This window comes from Mustelus asterias, chromosome 16, assembly GCF_964213995.1.
Source record: "Mustelus asterias chromosome 16, sMusAst1.hap1.1, whole genome shotgun sequence".
Taxonomy (NCBI): Eukaryota; Metazoa; Chordata; class Chondrichthyes; order Carcharhiniformes; family Triakidae; genus Mustelus; species Mustelus asterias.
In genome coordinates this window covers 46,816,885-46,843,344 of record NC_135816.1, presented here as the reverse complement: position 1 = coordinate 46,843,344, position 26,460 = coordinate 46,816,885, and the positions used below count along the sequence as shown (strand labels likewise).

The window sequence follows — 26,460 nt, the reverse complement described above, 5'->3', positions numbered from 1 at the left end:
ACAAAAAAAATTAAAGAATCTTCAAAGAACGAATGAAAGTCATGTAAATGCTAGCAATAAAATGGCATTTATACAGTGCACTGAATTAGGTATACGTGGAGAGAGGAAGGCAAATAGGAAAATATCCTCAGTTAACATTATAAAAATGAGACCAATCCACAGTTGCTTTTGTTGTTTGTTACCCTTTGGTGATTGAAACATACAGAAAATCTTGCAGCGTTTCTGCTTTCTCAATGAATTGTTACAACATAATTATCTCTTAAAAAGCAGTTAATGTCTTTATCTTCGACTGTGGCTTTACCCTATTTTCCAAAACAAGTGCTGAGTAGCATTTAATGATCACAGTATATGTATGCAATTGTTTTTCTGAAAGTAGGTCAGTTAAAATTCAGTAGGGGAAGGGCTGCACTTCGCAGTACTTTTTTTTTAACCAGCGTCTTTAATCTCCACCATACTGAAAAGCCTGGTGCACACTGTAATTTTAAGATCTTGCACACCATCATTATTGATACTCGAAAATATGTTCAGCAATGCAAAGAGGATGATGTTCAGAAGGAAGATTATCGGCTGTCAGTGCTTGTTTAATAGCCTTGGCATTTAATGCTGGAATATGTAATTGTGTTGCCGCGAGGAACGGGAAGGACTGGTGCAGATGTTGTTTTATTGCATCATTATCCAGCTCAAACTAAGATCATAGTATTACACTCAGCCTTCTCTAAATGTCGAAAATAACGATGTCTACTTTCGGCAAAAATGTACTATGGTTCATCAGATTTTCACTACAGCTTAGTATTTCATTTAGAAATAGCATATTAATTTTGTGTGGATATTATGCTAACAATGGCAATTCCAGAGAATAAAACATTTTTACTACTCAATCCAACAATAGTTTGAAGCGTTTGGATGTCTTCAATTAGTCCTCAAATTAATTAATTCTTAGAAAATCACTCCTACTTCCTCAGCATTATCAGTAATGTTTTATGCTTGGAATAAGATTGCTGGGTATTCGGAATATCAGCTGTGCTTAGCGACAAGAGTAACATCAAGCAAGTTTCTTAAATATGTCATCAAGCAAGTAAAAGACATGTTGAGTGTGGTAGACCTCGCAAGATAAATAGGAACTAAAGTATTATTTTCCATCTAATTCATGTTTCTTTCGTGTCACATCACCGTTGTTGTTCTAAAAGAAAATAATCCCAAGCGTCTTAAATGATATGAAAATATCACAAACTGGATCATGACATACCTGACAAAAAAAACTTCAAAATGCTACAGCAAAGCTTTGTGCATCTGTAAGATGCTTTGAAAAATCATGTCAGTTACATAGCTATGAATATTAGATGTGTGGTTAGATGGCTTATAATCTCTCACTTGAAGCTGTTCAGCAGAGTATGATGGAATGTATAAAATACTGTAAATCATACTTTGTGATATGTCACAAAGTATGAATGGTACCGTTCAACAAATGGACAGGTTGATAATCTGTATCATTTTAGCTTTGCGTATCTAGTGCAAGTGTTTGGTAGCGTTTATTTATATTCAGTCTTTTCTGCATGTTATCTTGGATGCTTCGGCAGAGTCAATGTGGACTGCTACTTCAAATAAGGTTCATAATCAACAAGTTATGTTTATTTGGTGCCTTTAATGTAATGAAACATCCCAAGGCGCTTCACAGGAGCGTTTTAAGCAAAGTGTGACACAGAGCAACATAAGGAGATATTAGGTTAGGTGACCAAAAGTTAGGTCAATAAGGTAGGTTTTAAGGAGGAAAGTGAGGTTGAGAGGCTGAGGTAAAGGAAAGGAATTCCAGAGTCTGACAACTGAAGGGATGGCCACCAATGGAGCAATTACGAGTGAGAATGCAGGAAGAGAAGCCATTGTAAGTGATTCTCTGGCTATAATGAAATAGAAAAGTTTGGCGCCACATGTGAGCAGTCCCACCCAGCTGGCTGATAGTGGAGATGATGTGGAGATGCCGGCATTGGACTGGGGTAAGCACAGTAAGAAGTCTCACAACACCAGGTTAAAGTCCAACAGGTTTATTTGGTAGCAAATACCATAAGCTTTCGGAGCGCTGCCCCTTCGTCAGATGGAGTGAAAATCTGTGTTCTTCACTCCATCTGACGAAGGGGCAGTGCTCCGAAAGCTTATGGTATTTGCTACCAAATAAATCTGTTGGACTTTAACCTGGTGTTGTGAGACTTCTTACTGTGATAGTGGAGAGGCAGTGGAGGAGAATGGTGTGGTCAACCATGCCAAATGTTGCAGACAAATTATGAAGAATGAGGGAGAAAGTTTATCTCTGTCAGTCACATCGGATTTAAATTTGTGACTTCGACAAGAGCGGCCGCGGTACTGTGGTTGGGGCGGAAACCTAATTGCAGGGATTCAAAGATGGAATTCCAGGAAAGGTGGGAATTCATCTGGGAAGCAACAACACATTCAACAACTTTGGAGAGGAAGTCATGATAAATAACTACAAAGAGAAAAATGTAGAAACATACACATAAAATAACACTGGGGGGCAGTAACAAAAGTGTTCAAAGTAAAAAAAATAGAAACCGATAAAAAGCGACAGCAAAAGAAAGTGAATAAGCTAAAAAAAATATAAAGGGAGAGATAACGAGCTTCAAACAGAAAGAAGTACAGCAGGGGAATAAGGTAAACACTGGAACAAACCGACCTTCAATGTGCCAGATAGAAAATATAAACATCCGAAATAAAATCAGAGCCAGGAGTCTGCAGGCCTATCAGCCTGACATCCATTATTAGGAAGATGCTGGAAGGAATCATAAGAAATGTCCTTTCTAAATGGGAAGGGGAAATTAGAAAGTCACAACATGGCTTCTAAAACATACCTTATGCCTAATTAATCTGGAATCGATTTTTCAGGAGTCACTAGGATAGTGACTGAGGGAGCATTTAATTTGGGTAAATGTTGTGCCACGCATATTGGTCAAGCCAATATAGAATATCCATATCATTTGCTGGGAACAATACGAGGAGAGGACACGAGAGAAAATAATTTAGTGTCCTTGAGCACAATTCGCCAAAGATTCAGGACTATTGTATGTTTATGTTATTTCTATTGTTTCCTCACTCGCAATTTTGCAGTGGAACAGGTGCACTTTAAGAAGCTGACCATGTGACGTCACTGATGACATCACTGACCGTTTGTATGGGCAAACAGGCAGTCTATCTTAGCAGCCTGTAGTGTTAACCTGCTTTCAATAAAGCTCTTCATTTTTTGATTTTAATTTGATCTGATCTTGATTTGATTTATTGTTGTCACATGTATTAGTACACAGTGAAAACTATTGTTTCTTGTGCGCTATACAAAGCATACCGTTCATAGAGAAGGAAAGGAGAGGGTGCAGAATGTAATGTTACAGTCAGAGCTAGGGTGTAGAGAAAGATTAGCTTAATATAATGTAGGTCCATTCAAAGTTCTGATGGTAGCAGGGAAGGAGCTGTTCTTGAATCAGTTGGCACATAACCTCAGACTTTTGTATTCTTTTCCCGGCGGAAGAAGGTGGAAGAGAGTATGTCCGGGATGCATGGGGTCCTTGATTATGCTGGCTGCTTTTTCGAGGCAGCGGGAAGTGTAGACAGAGTCAATGGATGGGAGGCTGGTTTGCGTGATGGATTGGGCTTAGTTCACAACCCTTTGTAGTTTTTTCTGGTCTTGGCAGAGCAGGAGCCATATTAAGCTGTGATACAACCAGAGAGGATGCTTTCTATGGTGCATCTGTAAAAGTTGGTGATAGTTGTAGTGGACATGCCAAATTTCCTTAGCCTCCTGAGAAAGTAAAGATGTTGGTGGGCTTTCTTGACTATAGCATCGGCATGGAGGGACCAGGACAGGTTGTTGGTGCAATTTTGTGGTGGGGTGCTTTACGCTGAGAGCTGTTGGCAATGCCCGCATCTGTTTAAACGTTCGAGGCCTGCAGCCTATCTTTTTAAAACCACTTCATGGAAAATTGGCAATGAGGTGGTTGGACCTTGCAGCTACTCCAAAAGCAAAAATAATGGAAAAAGTCTGACAGCATTGTAGACACAGGAGTTAATATGGGACTGGGAAACATACAACATGGTGACAGCTTATGTAAAAACCTCAGAGAAGCAGGAGCAGAAATTCAAATGCTGGAAAATTCAAAGAGTGTGACCTGACTGAAAGCAGCCGAAAGCAGAAAAGAAGCTGGCCTGAAAGAAGCTCCATTGCATAATTGGAAGTAGAAAGACAGAAGAAAAATCTCCATCCATCTGTGGATGCTCACAGAGTGCTGAGTCAAAGGACGTAGCAGGAGTGAGTGAAATGTTCAGTTCAAAGCTGGGACCAGTTTAAAAAGCTTAATAGCTGTAAAAGTCAGAGCAGCCCATTTCCGAAATCATTGAGGCCAGCCAGGTTCAGAATCGACGCCACACCATGTGACGGCCAAGCTTGTTGTCAGTAAAAAAAAAAGTCATGATGTGGGGATGTTGGCATTGGACTGGGGTTGGCACGGTAAGAAGTCTCACAACACCAGGTTAAAATCCAACAGGTGATACTCACCTGATGAAGGAGCAGCGCTCCGAAAGCTCGTGATTCCAATAAACCTGTTGGACTTTAACCTGGCGTTGTGAGACTTCTTACCGAAAAGAAAGAAGTGGAAGGTTTAAAAACCTCAGTCTAAGCTGGAATGGATTATAAAATGCCCGAAGATCCTTCGCCATCACAGAGGAGTCCCCAAATTGTTGATTTAACTCATTGCCACAAAAAGCGAAACGCTAAAGAGTTTTGGCCTGCTATCGCCATGGCAGTCCAGCAAAACATGACAAACACAGGAAGGCGTTTTGAAAGAATGGTGGCTAAGGCTCCATCTTTAGAACACACAGAGCATTTAAAGTTGTGCTCCTCTGGACTTTCAAGCAACCATGATCAACCAGCCAACATTACCAGACCACTTTGGATTGATCCAAGGGCTAAACCAAACACAGAATTGGGGATTTTGGTGAAAAAGATTAAGTTACATGATAGGTTCAGAATTAAATAAAAAAGAAGAAGCTGAACGAGTGAATACACTCTTTTATTCAGCAGGTAGATCTGATATTATTGCGAGGCAAGGAATAAATGAATCTTCAGATAAATTTGAAGAAATCCTTTGATATATATTTTAATCGAAGAAGCAGCATCATTTTAGAGAGAGCAACATTTCGCAATGGTGTCTGACAGCCTGGAGAATTGGCTGAATCTTTTATAAACAAATTATACAGATTGGCTGAATGCTGTGACTGTGAAATGCTGTGCTGAGATTATCCTTCAGATTGAGGCCATTTTCCTGTGTGTCTTCCACTCAAGGTTTAAAAACCTCAGCCAAAGCCTGAAATAGATTGCAAAATGCTCGAAAATCCTCTGATTTGGGAGGCTCCAAATCGTTGAGTGTAAGACAGGAAGATGACCGAAGAAATAGAGGAACGAGATCCACACCTAGGCTCCAACAGTTGCTGCCACACTATCTGTAAACACCACAGCACAGACATGGGGAGCTTCCAGCCAACCCACATACCTGCAAGACAATGCTGGAACAAGAAACCAATAGCTCGCCAGAGTGCATTAAAAGCGCAACCACAACATGAGTGCACTGGTGAAGAACATCCACACTATCGGGAGAAAAATCTTCAACTCACACGAAGATTACCACAAACCACAGGGAAAAAGAAAAAACTGGGTTCATACCATGAATCAGCTGGGTTAACACTCTGTGGGTTAACATTTGGTTGTCTGTAGACTTCACCCATTAGTGTGATTGATCCTTTATTATCTTTTATTTCTACCCAGATGGATTCTATTTCTGTCATGCTGATGACTGCATCCCTTTTGTCTACTGCCATTCTATTATCTATTCCATCTCCACATTTTCCCTCTCTAACTTTTTGAAATATGTACTATGCTGCAATGTTTAATTCCCAATCCTGAAATTCTTGTAGCCCTGTCTCAGTAATTCCTATTACGTCTGTTTTTTTCCAAGGCATGATAGCCTCCACCTTCCCCGTTTTATTAGGAACACTTGAGCATTGCTGTATATTTTCGCGCATTTTAAAATAGGACGTTCTTCCTTTGAATGTTTAATTAACCATCTTTTTTGGCTCCTGTTCTATACTTCGACTCATTCCTTTGCTATTAGCATCCTCCCTTTATTTGTTTCCAATGTTCTGCTGCCCTATTCTGTTTATATTGAACAGCCAAGCCAAAACAATGGCTTAGCAGACAAGCTGCTGGCCCCAGCCAGCTCTGAACAAAGGCAGCTGTGTGCCACTAATCCGCTACTAGTGGCTTAAGCGTTACCTGTTCCAAAAAACAATGGCTTTCATCTCGAAGCCTTGTTTAGTCAACCTGAAACCCGTGTCCCCATAAGCAAAAGGAATCCTGACTCCTATTAGACACATTAAGATTCCAGCCCTGGGAAAATATATCCTTTGTCCAACATCTCGGAGAATTGGTGGGAGGAATGTCACATGACCTCACAAGCTGATAGAGCTTATAATATTACCCTGTAGACCTGAACTCAGGCAATTACTATTTGACCACCATAGAGAACTGGACTCCAGGTTGCATCCTGTACTATCTAGGCCATAAGACACAGCAGCAGATGTCGGCAATTTGGCCCATTGACTTTGTTCTGCCATTCAATGAGATCATGATTGATCTGAAATAATAATCCTCAACTCCATTTTCCCATTTGATCCCCATAATCCTTGATTCTTTTCCTGATTAAAAATCTGTCTAAATCAGCCTTGGACACACCTAATGACCCAAACTCTACATCCCTCTGTGATAAAGAATTCCACAGATTTACTACCCACTGAGGGACGAAACTCCTCCTCATCTCCGTCTTAACTTGGCGATCCCTTACTCTGAGATGATGCCCTCTGGTCTTAGACTCATCCACAAGGGGAAACAATCTCTGAGCATCTACCATGTCAAACCCCCTGAGAATCCGATATGTCTTAATAAGGTCATTTCTCATTCTTCTAAACTCCAATGAGTACAGTCCCAACCTACTCTGTCACTTGAAAAGTGAATCGTGTGGAGGGCGTAGAAGGTCTGCAGAGAGATTTGGACAGGCTGAGTGAGTGGGCGAGGATCTGGCAGATGGAGTATAACGTTAACAAATGCGAGGTTATTCACTTTGGAAGAAATAATAGCAAACTGGATTATTATCTAAATGGAAAGAAATTACAACATGCTGCTGTGCAGAGGGACCTGGGGGTCCTTGTGCATGAGACGCAAAAACACAGTCTGCAGGTGCAACAGGTGATCAAGAAGGCAAATGGGATGTTGGCCTATATCGCAAGGGGGATAGAATATAAAAGCAGAGATGTCTTGCTGCATCTGTACAGGGCATTGGTGAGGCCGCAGCTGGAATACTGTGTGCAGTATTGGTCACCTTATTTGCGGAAGGATATATTGGCCTTGGAGGGAGTGCAGAGAAGGTTCACCAGGTTGATACCAGAGATGAGGGGTGTTGACTATGAGGAGAGACTGAGCAGATTGGGTTTGTGTTCGTTGGAATTTAGAAGGCTGAGGGGGGATCTTATAGAGACCTATAAGATAATGAAGGGGCTGGATAGGGTAGAGATGGAGAGATTCTTTCCACTTACAAAGGAAACTAGAACTAGAGGGCACAGCCTCAAAATAAAGGGGGGTCAGTTTAGGACAGAGTTGAGGAGGAACTTCTTCTCTCAGAGGGTGGTGAATCTCTGGAATTCTCCGCCCACTGAATTGGTGGAGGCTACCTCGTTGAATATGTTTAAATCACGGATAGATGGATTCCTGATTGGTAAGGGAATTAGGGGTTATGGGGATCAGGCGGGTAAGTGGAACTGATCCACTTCAGATCAGCCATGATCTTATTGAATGGCGGGGCAGGCTCAAGGGGCTAGATGGCCTACTCCTGCTCCTATTTCTTATGTTCTTATGTTCTGATAAGAAAATCCATTCATACCCAGGATAAACCAAGTGAACCTTCTCTGGACTGCCTCCAGTGCCAGTATATCTTTCCATAGATAAGGGGACCAAAACTCTTCACACCACTCTCACCAACTTTTACAGATGCACCACAGAAAGCATTCTTTCTGGTTGTATCACAGCTTGGCATGGCTCCTGCTCTGCCCAAGACCGCAAGAAACTACAAATGAATATGGATGTAGCCCAATCCATTACGCAAACCAGCCTCCCATCCACTGATTCTGTCTACACTTCCCGCTGCCTCGGAAAAGGAGCCAGCATAATTAAGGACCCCACACACCCCGGACATTCTTCCACCTCCTTCCGTCGGGAAAAAGATACAAAAGTCTGAGAACATTTACCAACCGACTCAAGAACAGCTTCTTCCCTGCTGCCATCAGACTTTTGAATGGTCCTATTATATATTAAGCTGATCTTTCTCTTCACTCTGTAACTGCAACACTATATTCTTTTATTTTATGTTACTTCGGTTGGCTGTGCAAGTTATTCATAGAGGATTTGGAACACTCCAAAATTCAGAGTTGGAGCCAATTTCCCCCTTTATTTATAAAGGGGGAAATCAAAATCAAAACACCTTTCTGTTTATGGATGGGTCGTAAGAGGAGTTTTTGAAGGGTTTTTTGAATTACCACCCCCCCCATCTGTATCAGCTGCTTATATTTCTCATAGATCCCTCTCTCTTCCCCTTACGAATTTAAAGCCTAAGTCACCTTCCTATTTTCCCTTTCTGCCAGGACATGGGTCCCATCCCTATTCAGGACAAGCCCATCATATTGGTACAGCTCCTTCCTGTCCCAGAACTGGTTCCAGTGTCCCATGTAAAGGAACCCCTCTTTCCTACACCAGCCCTTTAGCCACATGTTAACTCTTCTGATAGCCCTGCCTTTTAGCTCAAAGCCTAACTCCAGATACTCTTTCAGCATGACCTGCTTGATATATCATAACCTGGGCTGACACTTCCAAACAGGATGTGGAGATGCCGGCGTTGGACTGGGGTAAGCACAGTAAGAAGTCTCACAACACCAGGTTAAAGTCCAACAGGTTTATTTGGTAGCACAAGCCACAAGCTTTCAGAGCGCTGCTCCTTCGTCAGGTGAGTGGGAGTCATGTTCACAAACAGGGCATATAAAGACACAAACTCAATTTACAAAATAATGGTTGGAATGCGAGTCTTTACAGGTAATCAAGTCTTAAAGGTACAGACAATGTGAGTGGAGAGAGGGTTAAGCACAGGTTAAAGAGATGTGTATTGTCTGTGCAACTCACTCTCACCTTACACATCTCTTTAACCTGTGCTTAGCCCTCTCTCCACTCACATTGTCTGTACCTTTGATTCATAGAAATCATAGAAACCCTACAGTGCGGAAGGAGGCCATTCGGCCCATCGAGTCTGCACCGACCACAATCCCACCCAGGCCCTACCCCCACATATTTACCCACTAATCCCTCTAACCTACGTATCTCAGGACTCTAAGGGGCAATTTTTAACCTGGCCAATCAACCTAACCCGCACATCTTTGGACTGTGGGAGGAAACCGGAGCACCCGGAGGAAACCCACGCAGACACGAGGAGAATGTGCAAACTCCACACAGACAGTGACCCAAACCGGGAATCGAACCCAGGTCCCTGGAGCTGTGAAGCAGCAGTGCTAACCACTGTGCTACCGTACCGTGCCAGACTTGATTACCTGTAAAGACTCTCATTCTAACCATTATTTTGTAAATTGAGTTTGTGTCTTTATATGCCCTGTTTGTGAACACAACTCCCACTCACCTGATGAAGCAGCAGCACTCTGAAAGCTTGTGGCTTGTGCTACCAAATAAACCTGTTGGACTTTAACCTGGTGTTGTGAGACTTCTTATTGTACTTCCAAACAGGGCAGTACTAAAGGAGAGATGCTGTCATTTGAATCAAATATTAAACTGCTGCCCCCTCAGATGAATGTAAATAATTCCCTAGTGCTATTGAAAGGAGGCAGCTGAATTCTCCTTGTGTCTCGGCAAACATTTATCCCTCATCTCACATCACTGAAAAACAGATTATCTAGTCAGTTATTTTATTGCTTGTGGAAGCAGGTTGTTGTGTAAATAGTGATTTTCTGAAAAACAGAGATATAAAAATAAAAGAAAACAGGATATTAGATCGAATTTCAATTTGTGTATTTTACAAATATTTCTTGAAAATTAATGTAATGACTTTAACCTGGTGGAAAGCAACACGCGCGAATAATTCTATTATCAGTTGCAGCATAGCAACATTTCCCAGAAAGGAATCTTCGAACCTCAGAGCATCAGTGTATGCTTTGCACATTAGAACAAGTATGAGTAATTTGTTACATTAATCTTACTGTCATGATGAAAATTCCCACATAGCTGTTAATACAGTTTTATATTGTCCTTCAAAAAACCCTGAGGAGCTCTCCACTTGATTCCTTGCATAAAATATTAATTATTTGCTGAGGAAGGTCCGAGATTTCTTTTTAAAGCCACAGGACAGCACAGTGGCATAGTGGTTAGCACTATTGCCTCACAGCACCTGGAACCCAGCTTGGGTCACCATCTGTGTGGAGTCTTCATCTTCTCCTTGCGTCTGTGTGGGTTTCCTCTGGGTGCTCTGGTTTTCTCCCACAGTCCGAAAGATGTGCTGGTTAGGTGCACTGGCCATGCTACATTCTCCCTCAGTGTACCTAAAAGTGTGTACATGGATGAATTCAAATAATCCCCTAGTGCTACTGAAAGGAGGCAAGTGAATTCTCCTTGTGTCTCAGCTAACATTTATCCCTCATCTCACGGAGTGTGGCGACTAGGGGATTTTCACAATAGCTTCATTGCAGTGTGAATGTAAGCCTACTTGTGACACTAATAAATAAACTTTAAAACTCAAAAAAAAAAGGTGTGGTGTTGCGAATCCCACCGGTGGGACTGAAGGTTGACGAGAATCTGGAACGGGTCTGTAGCTTCTGGTCAACTGTGATAAAAATGGCGGCCAGCCAATAAACAGAATTGACATGCGGAGCCTGTGCAATTATAGGATGGGGAATGGAGGAATGCCAGCATCAGAAGATTTCAGTGCAGGAGCTGGCACTATATTTTAACGGCAGCCAGCTCAGCCTTCAGATTTCCAAAGCTGCTGGAGTGTGTCCCTGAAAGGTGCAGAGCTAGGAAGATGAGCAGCTCAAACCAAAAGATTCTGGCATCCAATTATAGTCACATATCATTGAGGCGTAGGACACCCCAGAGAGAGTGAGAGAGAGTAAAAGTTACAGTCAGCTGCACACCATAAAACTGAAAGGATGCCACAGACCTTCTCCAGGTGGTCACTGAACAGCACGATGTGTATTGTTCCCACCATATGGTTGTAAGATAACCTCCCGGCTAACCAAGGGAGCCTGGTAGAAGTCGCAGCGAACCTGAGCATCAATGAGACAGGGTCCAGCGTAATAAGAGGATGAATACTCTGTACCACGATGCTGAGTGAGAGAATAACGTGCAAACCGTGGGTAGATGCAAGGTAGACAGGGACAGAAAGGTCATACAATTTGTATGGGATCACGAGGGAGATGCATATACTGTGCCCCCTTGCCAGCTGCCTTAGCAGTGGTGAATGCATGAGAGTCACTGGCTTCTGCATCTCACTCTTCACGTCAGACATCTCCTGTGAGAGTATAAACTTACAACGGACATATTGATGCTATAATCCATCCCTCATCCAATGATGTTCTGCTGTGAGGCATTCTCCTCAGCAGCTAACTCACTCTCCCTTTATACAGCCAGGGTAAAAGAGTCCCCAGCAACATTGAAAGGGTGAAAACTAATGGAAGAGTGCAAGATGCTCATTTTCTGACCTTGCTGAGATGGAGGCAATAGAGTTGGCCAGAGAGCAGGGCACTGGTTCCATCTCAGATGCTGAGATTGGATTGGTGGACATTGAGTGGCCATACTAAATTCTCCCTCAGTGTACCCGAACATTGTGTACACTGGATGAATGCAAATAATCCCCGAGTGCTATTTAAAGGAGGCAGGTGAATTCCCCTTGTGTCTCGGCTAACATTTATCCCTCATCTCACGGAGTGTGATGACTAGGGGATTTTCACAATAGCTTCATTGCAGTGTTAATGTAAGCCTATTTGTGGCACTAATAAATAAACTTTAAAGCTTAAAAAAAAAGGTGTGGTGTTGCGAATCCCACTGGTGGGACTGAAGGCTGGTGGGAATCTGGAACGGGTCATTGAGGAGGACTGGGGCTCTCACATCCACTCTAGCTGCAAAGGAAGGGCAGTGCACTCATGGATGGGAGTACAGCATTGAATATGTAAAGAACTAATTGTGTGTGTTTTACCTTTGCAGGTGTAACTGCAGCTGAGAGCCGTGAGGAAGCTGCTGGCAAAGGTCCCCAGACTTCCTCCGAGGACGAGAGTGACAAGCTCATGGAGGCAGCGATGGGCTGCAGGCTTGCACCAACACCGGCCACCCATTGAGTGTTCCCTTGGTTCTACCTATCCATGACCTTCGCTAACCTCTCCAAGAATAAACAATGCTGAGTATGGGTTGTAAACTGCTCATGCACAGCAGTACAGTGCACATGAGCAGATACCAATGATGCTCAGGCAATAGCAAGATGAGACTCTGAAGAGTCTCCCAATTGCTGCCCAGAAGAACATGGGACAAATGGCATTCCAGGAAGCCCACGTATGGGATGAAGTACAGCAAGGCCAATTATGAGACAATCCCATAAAATCTGGCTCATTTGGTCACTCTGTTTTCTGCTCAAAAGAAGTTAACACATGTCATACCTCAGCCCTGGAAGTCAAATCCATTCTCACAATGAGTCAGAGGAGCCACTTATACAACGCCGGCTTACTCTGATCGGATTTTCGAAGGCACGGGTTACCTTTCCGAATCTTGTTAAATTTGAGAGCCATCATAAAGTCTGCTGAGATTCACGTAAATTGGGTTAAAGTGGGTTATCAACAAGCCACCAGCAGGCCGTTTTGCGTTTCACACTCTCCCCCACCATGCACTTGGTAGTGCACTTCTCCCACTGCCAGGAATAGGATGGGAGTCTTCCCAGATGCTTCTCAGGGCCTATCTGTCATTTTGCCTGCTCCAGTCAGCTTCACTAAATTCTGTCTTCCTTCGCTGTTTATCACATCATCAATGGCCAGATCATCTCCTTTCTGGAATTCTTATTATTTGACTGACTTAATCTTACTACCCTAACATTTAATGGGAAATTGAAATAAGGTTCTGAGATTTTCTATGTTCACTTAGACGCAGATGCCTTCTCCACTTGACTGCCTCCGTTTCTCTTGAAGAAACAAATCCTAATATCGGAAAGATTAAATTCATCGAGATGTAAGAGTGGACAATGTGGTCTTTGCCTACAGTCCTTTTAATAAACTGAAGATACAAAAATTGATTCCCTTTGTGTTTCTCCTCCAGGAAACTTTGAAGAGAGACTGTCAAGCATCTTGCAAGACTAGGGAAAATAAACTTTTGTGAATATTGTATGACACTGCTGTGAGACTAGTTCCTGCAATGTCTTGATTATTCCTGACAATATTCCTCCTAGCACAAAATGTTTCATGCTATTGTTTCTTAATATCACCCGGAGTGAATCGAATTGGCTGATGACTGGCATCTGTGATGCTAGTGACCTCAGGAGAAGGCCTGAGAGTCTAACACCTGTAACCTCCTTGTCAAAGTCCAGCACTATTCCCTTGTAAATCCTAAATATTTTCCAAATTGCACCAATAGTTCACTCATGTCCTTTAGGGAGGGAAATCTGCCTTCTTACCTGGTCTGGCCTACATGTGACTCCAGAGCCACAGTAATGCGGTTGACTCTCAACTGTCCTCAGGCAACTAGGGATGGGCAATAAATGCTGGCCAGCCAGTGACGCCACATGTCCCACGAATGAATTAAAAAAAAAACATTTAACACTACACTCACACTAACTCTACACCAGGAAAAGGAACTTTAAAACATATCAGGCGCTATTTCCCCATCCCGCTACGCTGGTTGAATAGCGTGGCTGGGCGGGAAATGTCAGTGAGGGGCCAATAACAGGATGTTGCTCACGATTTTCCCAGGCCATTTTTTATGACGTGATCAGCCTCGTGCAATATTCATAACGCTATTTAAATCTCTTTATTAAGCTCGGAATGCAATCACCCGGGCTCACTTAGGTTTCCGACCTCACCGGTGGAGGTCCACACCAGCGGGGATCACTGATAGTCCCCAGCAATGGGGACCTGACGTGATGGCCTTGCTGGTGGGACCGGAGGCCATCGAAGCTCCACAGGAGGTCGGGGGCAGGGTGGGGCAGGGCCCCTGCCATTCTGGCAGTGCCAGCCTGGCACCCTGTCACTGCCCAATGGGCATCCTACCACCGTCCACCGGGCACCCTACCAGTGCCACTGGGAGTAACTGCCACTAGCTATAACACTAAGTTTAGGAAAGCTACTCAGAATTTTTCCTTGAGCATACTTGAGCGCTTAGTGCATACCCAATGGCCCCCTGGACACTCTGCTGCCGGACTCTCCAGCGGGATTAGGCTTCACCTCCCCCCCTCCATTGGCGGGATTCTCCTGATGGCCTCTGTATTGTACAGAGTGCTGTAAATTATCAAAAGTCAGCTCGCCCATGGGAAAGCACTTAGGTTTATTTTGGGAAAATTGCACCCATCATCTAAAAGTTCTTTTACATAGAGTTGGTATAACTTGTGTAATTGAATGCATGTGTATCTGGCAGTGTTTAAGACAGGTTGTTAACAGGACCTCCAAGTCCAAAATGGCAATTGATACATCAAATCAGTGTTAAATATTGTTTGATGCCATGATCAGCCCACTCTACAAGCTTCCATTGTCCACTCAGCAGGCCAGTGCTAGAACGCTCACAATCCAGACTCGCTGCACAGGATGCACCACACAGGACTAAGCCACACAGGGTAAGCGTTCTCCAAGGCGGCCTTCATGACACACGACGGCGCAGAGTCGCTGAGCAGAAACTGATAGCCAAGTTCCACACACACGAGGACGGCCTCAACTGGGATATTGGGTTCATGTCACACTATTTGTAACCCCCACAGCCTGCCTGGACCTGCAGAGTTTCACTGGCTGTCTTTTCTGGAGACAATACACATCTTTTTAGCCTGTCTTGATGCTCTCTCCACTCACATTGTTTGTATCTTAAAGACTTGATTAGTTGTAAGTATTCACATTCCAACCATTATTCATGTAAATTGAGTTTGTGTCTTTATATGCCCTGTTTGTGAACAGAATTCCCACTCACCTGAAGAAGGGGCTTGGAGCTCCGAAAGCTTGTGTGGCTTTTGCTACCAAATAAACCTGTTGGACTTTAACCTGGTGTTGTTAAACTTCTTATGTTGTTAAACTTCACACAGGACTTGTCAGAAGTAGCCACAACTGTTCCAGCCAATATGTTTACACTTTCCAACTTCCTTTGGGAGGCATCAGTAGATTTGATCTTGAGTAAGCTATCAGGTTTGCGATGTATATCAGACAATATTTGTACATCAGCGCTATGATGGTCAATCTGCAGATATCCTTTTCTACAGTTAGATGGCGTTTCATTAAATCCAAAGCTCCAGATTCCCATACCGTAATCTTCAGCATGTACTGTTCAGAGCCAGATCAGAATTGTCATTGTCACCTTTCCTACCCTGTCTGCTAGCTATAACGCTAAGATGGAAAAGCTACTCAGAATTTTTTCCTTTCCCTCCATTAGCTCGGCACTCCCTATGTTCAGGTAAAAGATTCTGAAACTTGAGCACTTTTCTTAGCCTGATTCTGCAGGCTATTCCTGCCACTCCTTCCACTCCAAAGGATCAATTTCCCAACCCCCGTGGAGCTTCCTGCTACAGGTAGCGTAATGATTTGATGCATCATGGAATGTCGTATTGCAATTGTGCATTTCTTAGTTTGTGAGTTGTGGGCGTTAGCTTGGGAATGATGTAAAGTTTCAGCAATTGAGAGTTAAGATAGTTCCACCCGTGGAGGGCGTGATGATTGACATCCAGGTAGTCAAGGTTACTCTCATAGAGCATCTAATGAAAGTTGTGGTGGGGCATTGAGACAGGACTAAAGGCAGGACACATGAGAGCTTTCAGTCTGGAAGATATAGAGAATACCGGAGAGTTTCTGAATTACAATCACTCAACTATTAGAATATAAACTACTCACTGACATCATTGCGCACTGAAATTTTCCAAAACATTCAACCTCACAAACAGGAAACTGGAATTGAGAATATGCAAATTTATATAAGCATGCAACACATTGGGGAATCTAAGAGATTTCTGAAGGCAGCCTGTTTTATGAAAAATGTTATATTCATTGTGGATCTGTGTCAAAATCTGACAAGATTTAGATTTTGTTGTGCAAATCCTACTAAATTCTCAGTGTCGGAATCAAGATCATGTGTAATCTTTAAATGTTTTGATAGACAATGTAGTATTCTAGTTTAGAAGACTCTACCCCCGATAAACTCTAAGCATTTCTCAGATCCATAGTTACACCACAATCAAGTTCTACTGACTTCCTATTAATTCTGGTTCTCACTATAATTTTACTTAGTGGTTCTCAAAGATTTCTTCTGTGTCTCTGATTCAACTCACAGCAGAACCTATGAAATATAGCAACGTATTACGTGGATGTTTAATATCGGCTGTTAGCGCTTTGGGAGCAGGTGGGAGTGCTAACATTGACAAAATTGTCAGTGTGTCAGGAAGCTGACTCCAACTTGCCAACTTCCACATTTGATTCCAATGTGTTCGAGGTGTTAGGTTAGCTCATACTGTGCAATATCTACTCATGCAGTAAAATCCTCCTCTGATCAGAATCAAATAAATGTAACTTGCATATTCAACACGACCAGTCCAAAATGATTAGTTTTAGTCTACATTTGTGCACGGCATCACTGAAAGTAGTTTCATTCAATGGTGGACGATAGATTTGATTGAAGATTATGACTGAAAATTTGAGCAGAGGCAGTGGTCCCCGGCTGAAAAGCCGGGAATGACTGACTGGGAAGCTCAAACATAATTTTGCGGTTGTTGGGCCGTTAATTAACTCAGGGTGAGACTTCCGCCCTAATCAGATGACCACCAGATCTTCAGCCACCAGTCCCCAACTGAGCATATTGAGGGACCTGGATATAAATGTGCATTGGGGTGTTGAGGAGGGAGAGTTCACCAGAACTCTCTTTTTTTCTTTTTCTTTTCTTTTTTTCTTGCTGGTAATGGCTTCAGGGATGGCAGTTCAGGCAGTATGCTGCATCTCCTGTGGGATGTATGTGGTGAGGAAATCCAGTAGTGTTTCAGGAGATTTTAGTTGTAAGAAGTGCATTAGATTGCAGCTTCTGGAGGAGCGTGTAAAGGAGCTGGAGGGGGAGGTAGAGGAACTCCGCATAATTCGGGAGGCGGAGGTGGAAGTTGATAGGAGTTATAGAGAAATAGTAACTCCTAGAAATGAGGCTTGGGTCAATGCCAGGAGGAGGGGTAAGAAGCAATCGGGAAGACAATCCCCTGGGGCGGTTCCCCTCCATAATAGGTTTTCGGTGCTGGAGGCTACAGTTGAGGAGGAATCAACTGAGCATAGAGAGCAGATCTCTGGGGGTGAGCCGAGTGAGAAAGCTCAGGTGGTTAGGGGCTGTAAAAGACTGGGCCTTGTGATTGGGGACTCCACAATTAAGGGGACAGATAGGAGGGTCGGAACTAAAGGTAGGGACTCAGGGTTGGTGTGTTGCCTACCAGGGGCTGGGGTCCGGGATGTGTCTGACAGGGTATTCAGGACTCTTAGGGGGGAGGGAGATAAACCACAAGTTATTGTACATGTGGGGACACACGACATAGGGAGGATAGGGGAAGGGGATATTAGGCAGGGATTTATGGAGTTGGGGTGGAAACTAAAGGCCAAGACTGACAGAGTGGTTATCTCTGGACTCTTGCCTGTACCACGGGATAGTTTAGAGAGGAATAGGGAGAGGGAAGGTTTGAATTCATGGCTGAGGGGATGGTGCAGGAGGGAGGGGTTCAGGTACTTAAGCAATTGGGGCTCGTACTGGGGAAGGTGTGACCTCTATGAGAAGGATGGTCTACACCTTAATCAGAAGGGGACCAATATCCTGGGGGGTAAATTTGCTAAGGCCATGCAGGGAGGTTTAAACTGATTCGGGGGGGGGGGAGGGATCCTGAGTAGTGGGGCTGAAAGTGAGGGATGCATGGATGGGGACTGCAATGCACGGCATTGCAGAGGTGGGGTGGAGCAGGGTTTGAAATGTGTATACTTCAATGCCAGGAGTATTCGCAATAAAGTGGGTGAACTTGCAGCGTGGATCAGTACCTGGGACTTCGATGTTGTGGCTATTTCAGAGACATGGATAGAGCAGGGGCAGGAATGGATGCTGCAGGTCCCGGGGTTCAAATGTTTTAGTCGAAGTAGGGAAGGAGGTAGAAGAGGGGGAGGGGTAGCATTATTGGTCAGAGATTGTATCACAGTGTCAGAGAGGAGGTTTGATGAGGACTTATCTGTTGAGGTAGTATGGGCGGAGATTAGAAATAGGAGAGGAGAGGTCACCCTGTTGGGAGTCTTTTATAGACCTCCTAAAAGTTCTAGAGAGGTTGAGGAAAGGATTGCGGAGTCAATCCTGCTTAGGAGTGAAAGTAACAGGGCAATTGTTATGGGGGATTTTAACTTGACTAATATTGACTGGAATTGTTATAGCTCTAGCTCGTTAGAGGGGTCAGTTTTTGTTCAAAGCGTGCAGGAAGGTTTTTTGACTCAGTATGTAGACAGGCCAACTAGAGGTGAGGCTATATTGGATCTGGTGCTGGGAAATGAGCCAGACCAGGTGCTAGACTTGGAAGTTGGTGTGCATTTTGGTGATAGTGACCACAATTCGGTTACGTTCACCTTAGTGATGGAAAGGGATAGGCATGAACCTCGGGCCAGTGGTTTTAGCTGGGGGAAGGGTAATTATGAGGCTATTAGGAGAGAATTAGGAAACATAGGTTGGACTAGGAGATTACAGGGACTGGGAACGTCCGACATGTGGAGTTTTTTCAAGGAGCAGCTACTGCGAGTCTGTGATAGGTATGTCCCTGTCAGGCAAGGAGGAATTGGTAGGGCTAGGGAACCGTGGTGCACCAAAAAAGTTTCTTTGTTGGTTAAAAAGAAAAAGGAGGCTTATGTTCGGATGAGACGTGAGCACTCGGGTAGTGCACTAGAAAGCTTTAGATTGGCTAAGAGGGAGTTGAAGAGCGAGCTTAGAAGGGCTAAAAGGGGACATGAGAAGACTTTGGCGGATAGGGTTAAAGAGAATCCTAAGGCGTTCTATAGGTATGTCAAGAACAGAAGGTTGGTTAGGGCAAGTTTAGGGCCAGTTATAGATGGCAGAGGGAAGTTATGTGTGGAACCGGAGGAGATTGGTGAAGCATTGAACCAATATTTCTCTTCGGTGTTCACGCAAGGGGACATGAATATAGCTGAGGAGGACACTGGGTTGCAAGGGAGTAGAATAGACAGTATTACAGTTGATAAGGAGGATGTGCAGGATATTCTGGAGGGTCTGAAAATAGATAAATCCCCTGGTCCGGATGGGATTTATCCAAGGATTCTCTGGGAGGCAAGAGAAGTGATTGCAGAGCCTCTGGCTCTGATCTTCAGGTCGTCGTTGGCCTCTGGTATAGTACCAGAAGATTGGAGGTTAGCGAATGTTGTCCCATTGTTTAAGAAGGGGAACAGAGACTTCCCCGGGAATTATAGACCGGTGAGTCTCACTTCTGTTGTCGGCAAGATGTTGGAAAAAATTATAAGGGATAGGATTTATAGTTATTTGGAGAGTAATGAATTGATAGGTGATAGTCAGCATGGTTTTGTGGCAGGTAGGTCGTGCCTTACTAACCTTATTGAGTTTTTTGAGAAAGTGACCAAGGAGGTGGATGGGGGCAAGGCAGTGGACGTGGTATATATGGATTTTAGTAAGGCGTTTGATAAGGTTCACCATGGTAGGCTTCTGCAGAAAATGCAGATGTATGGGATTGGGGGTGATCTAGGAAATTGGATCAGGAATTGGCTAGCGGATAGGAAACAGAGGGTGGTGGTTGATAGTAAATATTCATCATGGAGTGCGGTTACAAGTGGTGTACCTCAGGGATCTGTTTTGGGGCCACTGCTGTTTGTAATATTTATTAATGATCTGGATGAGGGTATAGTTGGGTGGATTAGCAAATTTGCTGATGACACCAAAGTCGGTGGTGTGGTAGACAGTGAGGAAGGGTGTCGTAGTTTGCAGGAAGACTTAGACAGGTTGCAAAGTTGGGCCGAGAGGTGGCGGATGGAGTTTAATGCGGAGAAGTGTGAGGTAATTCACTTTGGTAGGAATAACAGATGTGTTGAGTATAGGGCTAACGGGAGGACTTTGAATAGTGTGGAGGAGCAGAGGGATCTAGGTGTATGTGTGCATAGATCCCTGAAAGTTGGGAATCAAGTAGATAAGGTTGTTAAGAAGGCATATGGTGTCTTGGCGTTTATTGGTAGGGGGATTGAATTTAGGAGTCGTAGCGTTATGTTGCAACTGTACACAACTCTGGTGCGGCCGCACTTGGAGTACTGTGTGCAGTTCTGGTCCCCACATTACAGGAAGGATGTGGAGGCTTTGGAGAGGGTGCAGAGGAGGTTTACCAGGATGTTGCCTGGTATGGAGGGGAGATCCTATGAGGAGAGGCTGAGGGATTTGGGATTGTTTTCGCTGGAAAGGCGGCGGCTAAGAGGGGATCTTATTGAAACATATAAGATGATTAGAGGTTTAGATAGGGTGGATAGTGATAGCCTTTTTCCTCTGATGGAGAAATCCAGCACGAGGGGGCATGGCTTTAAATTGAGGGGGGGTAGTTATAGAACCGATGTCAGGGGTAGGTTCTTTACCCAGAGGGTGGTGAGGGATTGGAATGCCCTGCCAGCATCAGTAGTAAATGCGCCTAGTTTGGGGGCGTTTAAGAGATCCGTAGATAGGTTCATGGACGAAAAGAAATTGGTTTAGGTTGGAGGGTCACAGTTTTTTTTTTAACTGGTCGGTGCAACATCGTGGGCCGAAGGGCCTGTTCTGCGCTGTAATGTTCTATGTTCTATGTTCTATGTTCTAGAACTAGTCAAGTTGGTTCCAGTGAAGGGGGGATGGAAGGGGTAGGGTGGGGTGGAGGTCTGCCATTGGGAAACTGGGTGACGGGGATGAGGGGGGGAGGTACACGTAAGTGGGGGCATAAAGTATGAGATGCGGTGGGGGATGGCCTCCATTGGACACGGACCCGCAAACAGTAGGGTCACTCCCCTAACCACAGCACCGCCACCAGGGTTCACCTGGTGGCCTTGCCACGTGGCATGGTCTCTCCCCCCCGCTCCCCCCTCCCCCCCACCAATCCCGACCACTGGGAAAATACTACTGGCAGCCATTAATTGGCGACTTAAGGATGTCAGTTGGCCCAAGGGTGATCTGGCACCTCCCCCACCACTGGTAAAGTACTAGTGAAGGTCAGTTAACTATTGGCATGGTGCCCCCTGCCATGCAACATCATTTTATTCCCTTGCCCTGCCAGCCTGCTCCCCGGAGAGTGTAAAATTACTGTCCATATGTTACTACTTATACTGCTCCTAGAGTTATCGATGATTAATTAGAAATAATTGACCACACGTTACACCATACACATGGTTAAATTCTTTAGTAACTTAGGTTCAAATAGAGATAGTTGCTGGATGGTATTATTATAACTGATCTTATATTTTAGTTTCATTGGATAAAGCTGTTTAAATGCCTTCAATGTTTCATCTTTTCATTCACTTAAATAACAATGTATTTATTATTCACATTGTAATTATATTTTGTGTGTAGAATACAGAACTTCATTTGAAATTTTTTTCCCATTATTCCCTTATGAAGCTTATTTACTAAATCAGTTGTTACTTTATCACTTCTGCTCAATTATCAGTTATTAGAGCTATAAATACCTTTTTATAAATCTCCACAAAATACTTTTAGTCTGATCCATCATTTTTTACGAGCTGTGACTGAGGATACACCAGAAAACTGAAATTTGTGATGCAGATTCAGATCACACCCACGTTAAAAAAGAAAAGTTGCCCTTAGGTTTCAATGCTGGTAATTCCAATAGGACAACTTACAAACATATTTACATCAGTCATTTACAATTAAGCCTGTGACTATCTTACCTGTGGAGCCTCTTCATAAGTTTCAGGTTCGACTTCGCCTTCTGATTCCATTGTTCTTTCCCCTATGATTTCAACAGCTTCCTCCCCAACCTCTTCTGGCTATCAACAGAGAAGAAAATAAATATATACTCACAAACGTAACTGAAAATCACATCAGTTGAAGGTATAATTATAGTCATTGGGTGAGTTCAAAGCTACCTACCTGGGGCAAAGAGGGTGGACAGCCAGTAAATGTAGCTATGGGACTCCTACACTGATCACACTTATTGTAACTAGCTCATCTACACATCAAGAAGGGAACCTGCTGGAAGCTCTCAGGGTCCCCCTATGAATATGCAAATCAGGCTTCACCAGCAGCATTGGGGCCTGACTATTATTTTACCAGAGACCAGCCAAGAACATAATTTCCTTTTCCCCCAGGACAAGGCAGCGGAAAGAAAAATCAGCTGAGGAGAGGTTCAAACAATTAAGTTTTTCTTTTGTGTATTTTTTAAACTTTCCAATGGGGCCTGAAGGAGTAAGGATGGTCTTCCAGGTCCCAGAAGGAAAGTTTAGGTTTCCTCTGCCCTAGCTTACCTCCCCCCACCCCACTGAGTACCAGAAGCAATCATTCCTTTGGTAGACTAGCTGTGGCTCATTGAGCCCTGGCCAGCTTTTGGTTCTCACTGATTTGGCACGTTGGACTAACGGAGACTATGCAGATAAGGCCCAGATGTTTAAATCTCTCACTGCCAAGTTCAGAGCGGTTTTCCACTCCACCAAAGTTCCTGCTTACCCTGCTCCCTTTCTGAGTTTAAATCAAGGCTACAATGCCTTCCAACTATTTACCAAAGGAAAAACTGATTTTGCAATTTATATATTTATCCATATGCCATGGTATTTTTCATGGGCTGAAGTTGAATTGAGCAAATTTCCTTCTACAGAGACATAGAAGATAGGAGCAGGAGGAGGCCATTTGGCCCTTCGAGCCTGCTGCATCATTCATTACGATCATGGCTGATCGTCCAATTCAATAGCCCAATCCTGCTTTCTCCCCATAACCTTTGATCCCATTCGCCCCAAGTGCTATATCTAGCTGCCTCTTGAATACATTCAACCTGTAATGAATTCCACAGGTTCACCACTCTTTGGGTGAGAAATGTCTCCTCATCTCCGTCCTAAATGGTCTACCCCAAATCTTCAGAGTGTGACCCCTGGTTCTGGACTCCCCCACCATCGGGAACATCTTCCCTGCATCTACCCTGTCTAGTCCTGTTAGAATTTTATAAGTCTCTATGAGATCCCCCCTCGTTCATCTGAACTCCAACAAAAACAATCCTAATCTAGTCAATCTCTCCTCATACATCAGTCCCACCATCCCTGGAATCAGCCTGGTAAAGCTTCGCTGCACTCCCTCAAGAGCAAGAACATCCTTCCTCAGAAAAGGAGACCAAAACTGCACACAATATTCTAGGCCTCACCAATGCCCTGTATAATTGCAATAACACATCCCTGCTCCTGTATTTGAAACCTCTTGCAATGAAGGCCAACATACCATTTGCTTTCTTTACCACCTGCATGCTTACCTTCAGTAACTGGTGCACAAGGACACCCAGGTCCCACTGCACAATCCTCTCCCAATTTACAGCCATTCAGGTAGTAATCTGCCTTCTTGTTTTTGCTTCCAAACCTCACTTTTTTTTTGATTTGATTTATTATTGTCACATGTATTGTCACATGTACAGTGAAAAGTATTGTTTCTTGTGTGCTATACAGACAAAACATACCGTTCATAGAGAAGGAAATGAGAGAGTGCAGAATGTAGTGTTACAGTCATGGCTAGGGTGCAGAGAAAGATCAACTTAATGCAAGGTAAGTCCATTGAAAATTCTGACAGCAGCAGGGAAAAAGCTGTTATTGAGTCGGTTGGCATGTGTTTACATCTTAATTTTCATTTCATAGTAAGTTTGAAGTTGTACCTGCAAGTCACTCTTCAAGTCACACACCATCCTGACTTTAAACTATATCACCATTCCTTCATTGCCACTTGGTCAAAATCCTGAAACTCCCTATCTAATAGCACTGTGGGATATCAGCACAGTAAGAAGTTTAACAACACCAGGTTAAAGTCCAACAGGTTTATTTGGTAGCAAAAGCCACACAAGCTTTCGAGGCTCTAAGCCCCTTAGACAATACACATCTTTTTAGCCTGTCTTGATGCTCTCTCCACTCCCATTGTTTTGTTTCTTAAAGACTGGATTAGTTGTAAGTATTCGCATTCCAACCATTATTCATGTAAATTGAGTCTGTGTCTTTATAAGTTCTGTTTGTGAACAGAATTCCCACTCACCTGAAGAAGGGGCTTAGAGCCTCGAAAGCTTGTGTGGCTTTTGCTACCAAATAAACCTGTTGGACTTTAACCTGGTGTTGTTAAACTTCTTACTGTGTTTACCCCAGTCCAACGCCGGCATCTCCACATCATGGATATCAGCACCACATGGCTTGTACAGTTCAAGAAGGTGGCTCACCACCATATTTTCAAAGGCAATTAGGAATAGGAATCAAAGTCTGGCCTTGCCAGCGATGCCTACATTTCCTGAATGGAATATAAAATGAACTGTCAATACTGTCTAAGGAGTAAAGAATCTATATGGTGTAATCAATGTGAATTTAGAAGCATTATAGGATATAATATGTTCCTGGCCAGCTAGAATTCATTCAGTAAGTACAAAACTAGCTGATTCTAACTATTCAAAAGATAAGGCCGAGCTTCTCCCCAAACAAATTCCAAGTTCCCAAACATGTGGGAAAACAGGAGTAACTCCCACTGGTTTTTTCCTGTGATTTCCAGAATGAATCTCCGACACTCTGAGCATTGCCGAGTGCCTCAGCGGGATTCCCGCTGAAAAGTGGTGGACAGGGCCTATTCCTGCCCAAGAGGCTGGCAGCATAGCGTTGAGCAGGCCACTGCGCATGCGCCGATCTGTCAGCGTGGAGATTGGCGCATGTGCAGAGGCTCCCCCCATTGCCAGCCTCCAGATCGCTGGTCAGCCTGATTGTCTCTCTTCCCTCCAGTGGGGTCAGGGCACCTGTTCCCTGTTAGTGGGGAGAAGTTGTAGACCCCACTGGAGGGAACCACTCCTGGCAGGGCGGGGGAAGTCGCTAGCGGGCCCAGAGAATACTGTCCTGGGCCCGCTAATCATATGGAAATGTCATGGTTTGTCATGTCATGCCAATTTCCATGACATTTCCATGTGATAATCAGCTCCACATCATTTTCTGGCATGGAGCTGATGACGCCAAAAATCTTTATCTGGGAAACGCACGGATGCCGTGACGCCCAGCAGGAATCCCACAAAATGGCTGCCGCTGATGTCTCCCAGCCTGCTGTGCTATGCGAGCAGAGCAGTGGGCTGGGAGAATATCCCCTAAGATTGAATTTGATTTTCAAGGAGGACTTTATTAAGATTTACATGCAAGACTTTGAAACAGAGTATATTGACGTGTTTATTTACAATGAACTAGATGAACTTAAAAACTGGTTCAACAATTGGAACTAAATGGCATGAGTAAATGGTTAAAATTTCGATTTGGTGAACTGTTATGAATGAAATTCTGCGGGGGTCTGTTTTGGATCTGCTGTGATTTCTCATTAAGAGAGCAAGCAATTTATTAATTTTGTGTTAAACCATTGAATGTTATTAGTTTTGCAATTCATGTAATGATAGATAACAATTAAGTGCTATTCTCAATGAGAAAAAGTGCCTTTTTTCATTTTGCTTTATTACTGCTTAATTGGTGATGCATCTTGAAATTGGAAGTTTGTGGTTGTTGGTCACAATGCAATTTAGTATTGAAATAAATGTGATGTTTTCATGATTAACCTTAATAAGCAGAGATCAGTGTTTTTCAGAGCGCCTGTTGATTATATATAAATCAAGATGCTGTGTAATCTTCTCGAAACTGTGACCTTGTATATAGTTCTTAACACAGACTCTGTTAAAGTAAAATTTGTTTATGCTAATGCTTATACACTTTATGGACAGTCATTATAGCAGAATTATAAGAAACGGTGTACACTATGCCCTGAAAATGATGTTAAAGTTTTTTTAAAGTTTAATTATTAGTGTCACAAGTAGGCTTACATTAACACCGCAAGAAAGTTACTGTGAAAATCCCCTAGTTGCCACACTCCGGCACCTGTGTGGGTACATTGAGGGAGAATTT

The 26,460-nt window shown here is 43.5% G+C and overlaps 1 protein-coding gene across 1 annotated transcript in view; it reads right to left on the bottom strand.

Annotated features, from left to right (window-relative positions):
• The window catches only part of sncb (synuclein, beta), a 90,408-nt gene that overhangs the window by 20,805 nt on the left and 43,143 nt on the right, over positions 1 to 26,460 (bottom strand). The window contains exon 5 of the mRNA XM_078231608.1: positions 22,255 to 22,353. Coding sequence (XP_078087734.1) covers positions 22,255 to 22,353 — 99 coding nt within the window. The remainder of the gene's footprint in view (positions 1 to 22,254; positions 22,354 to 26,460) is intronic.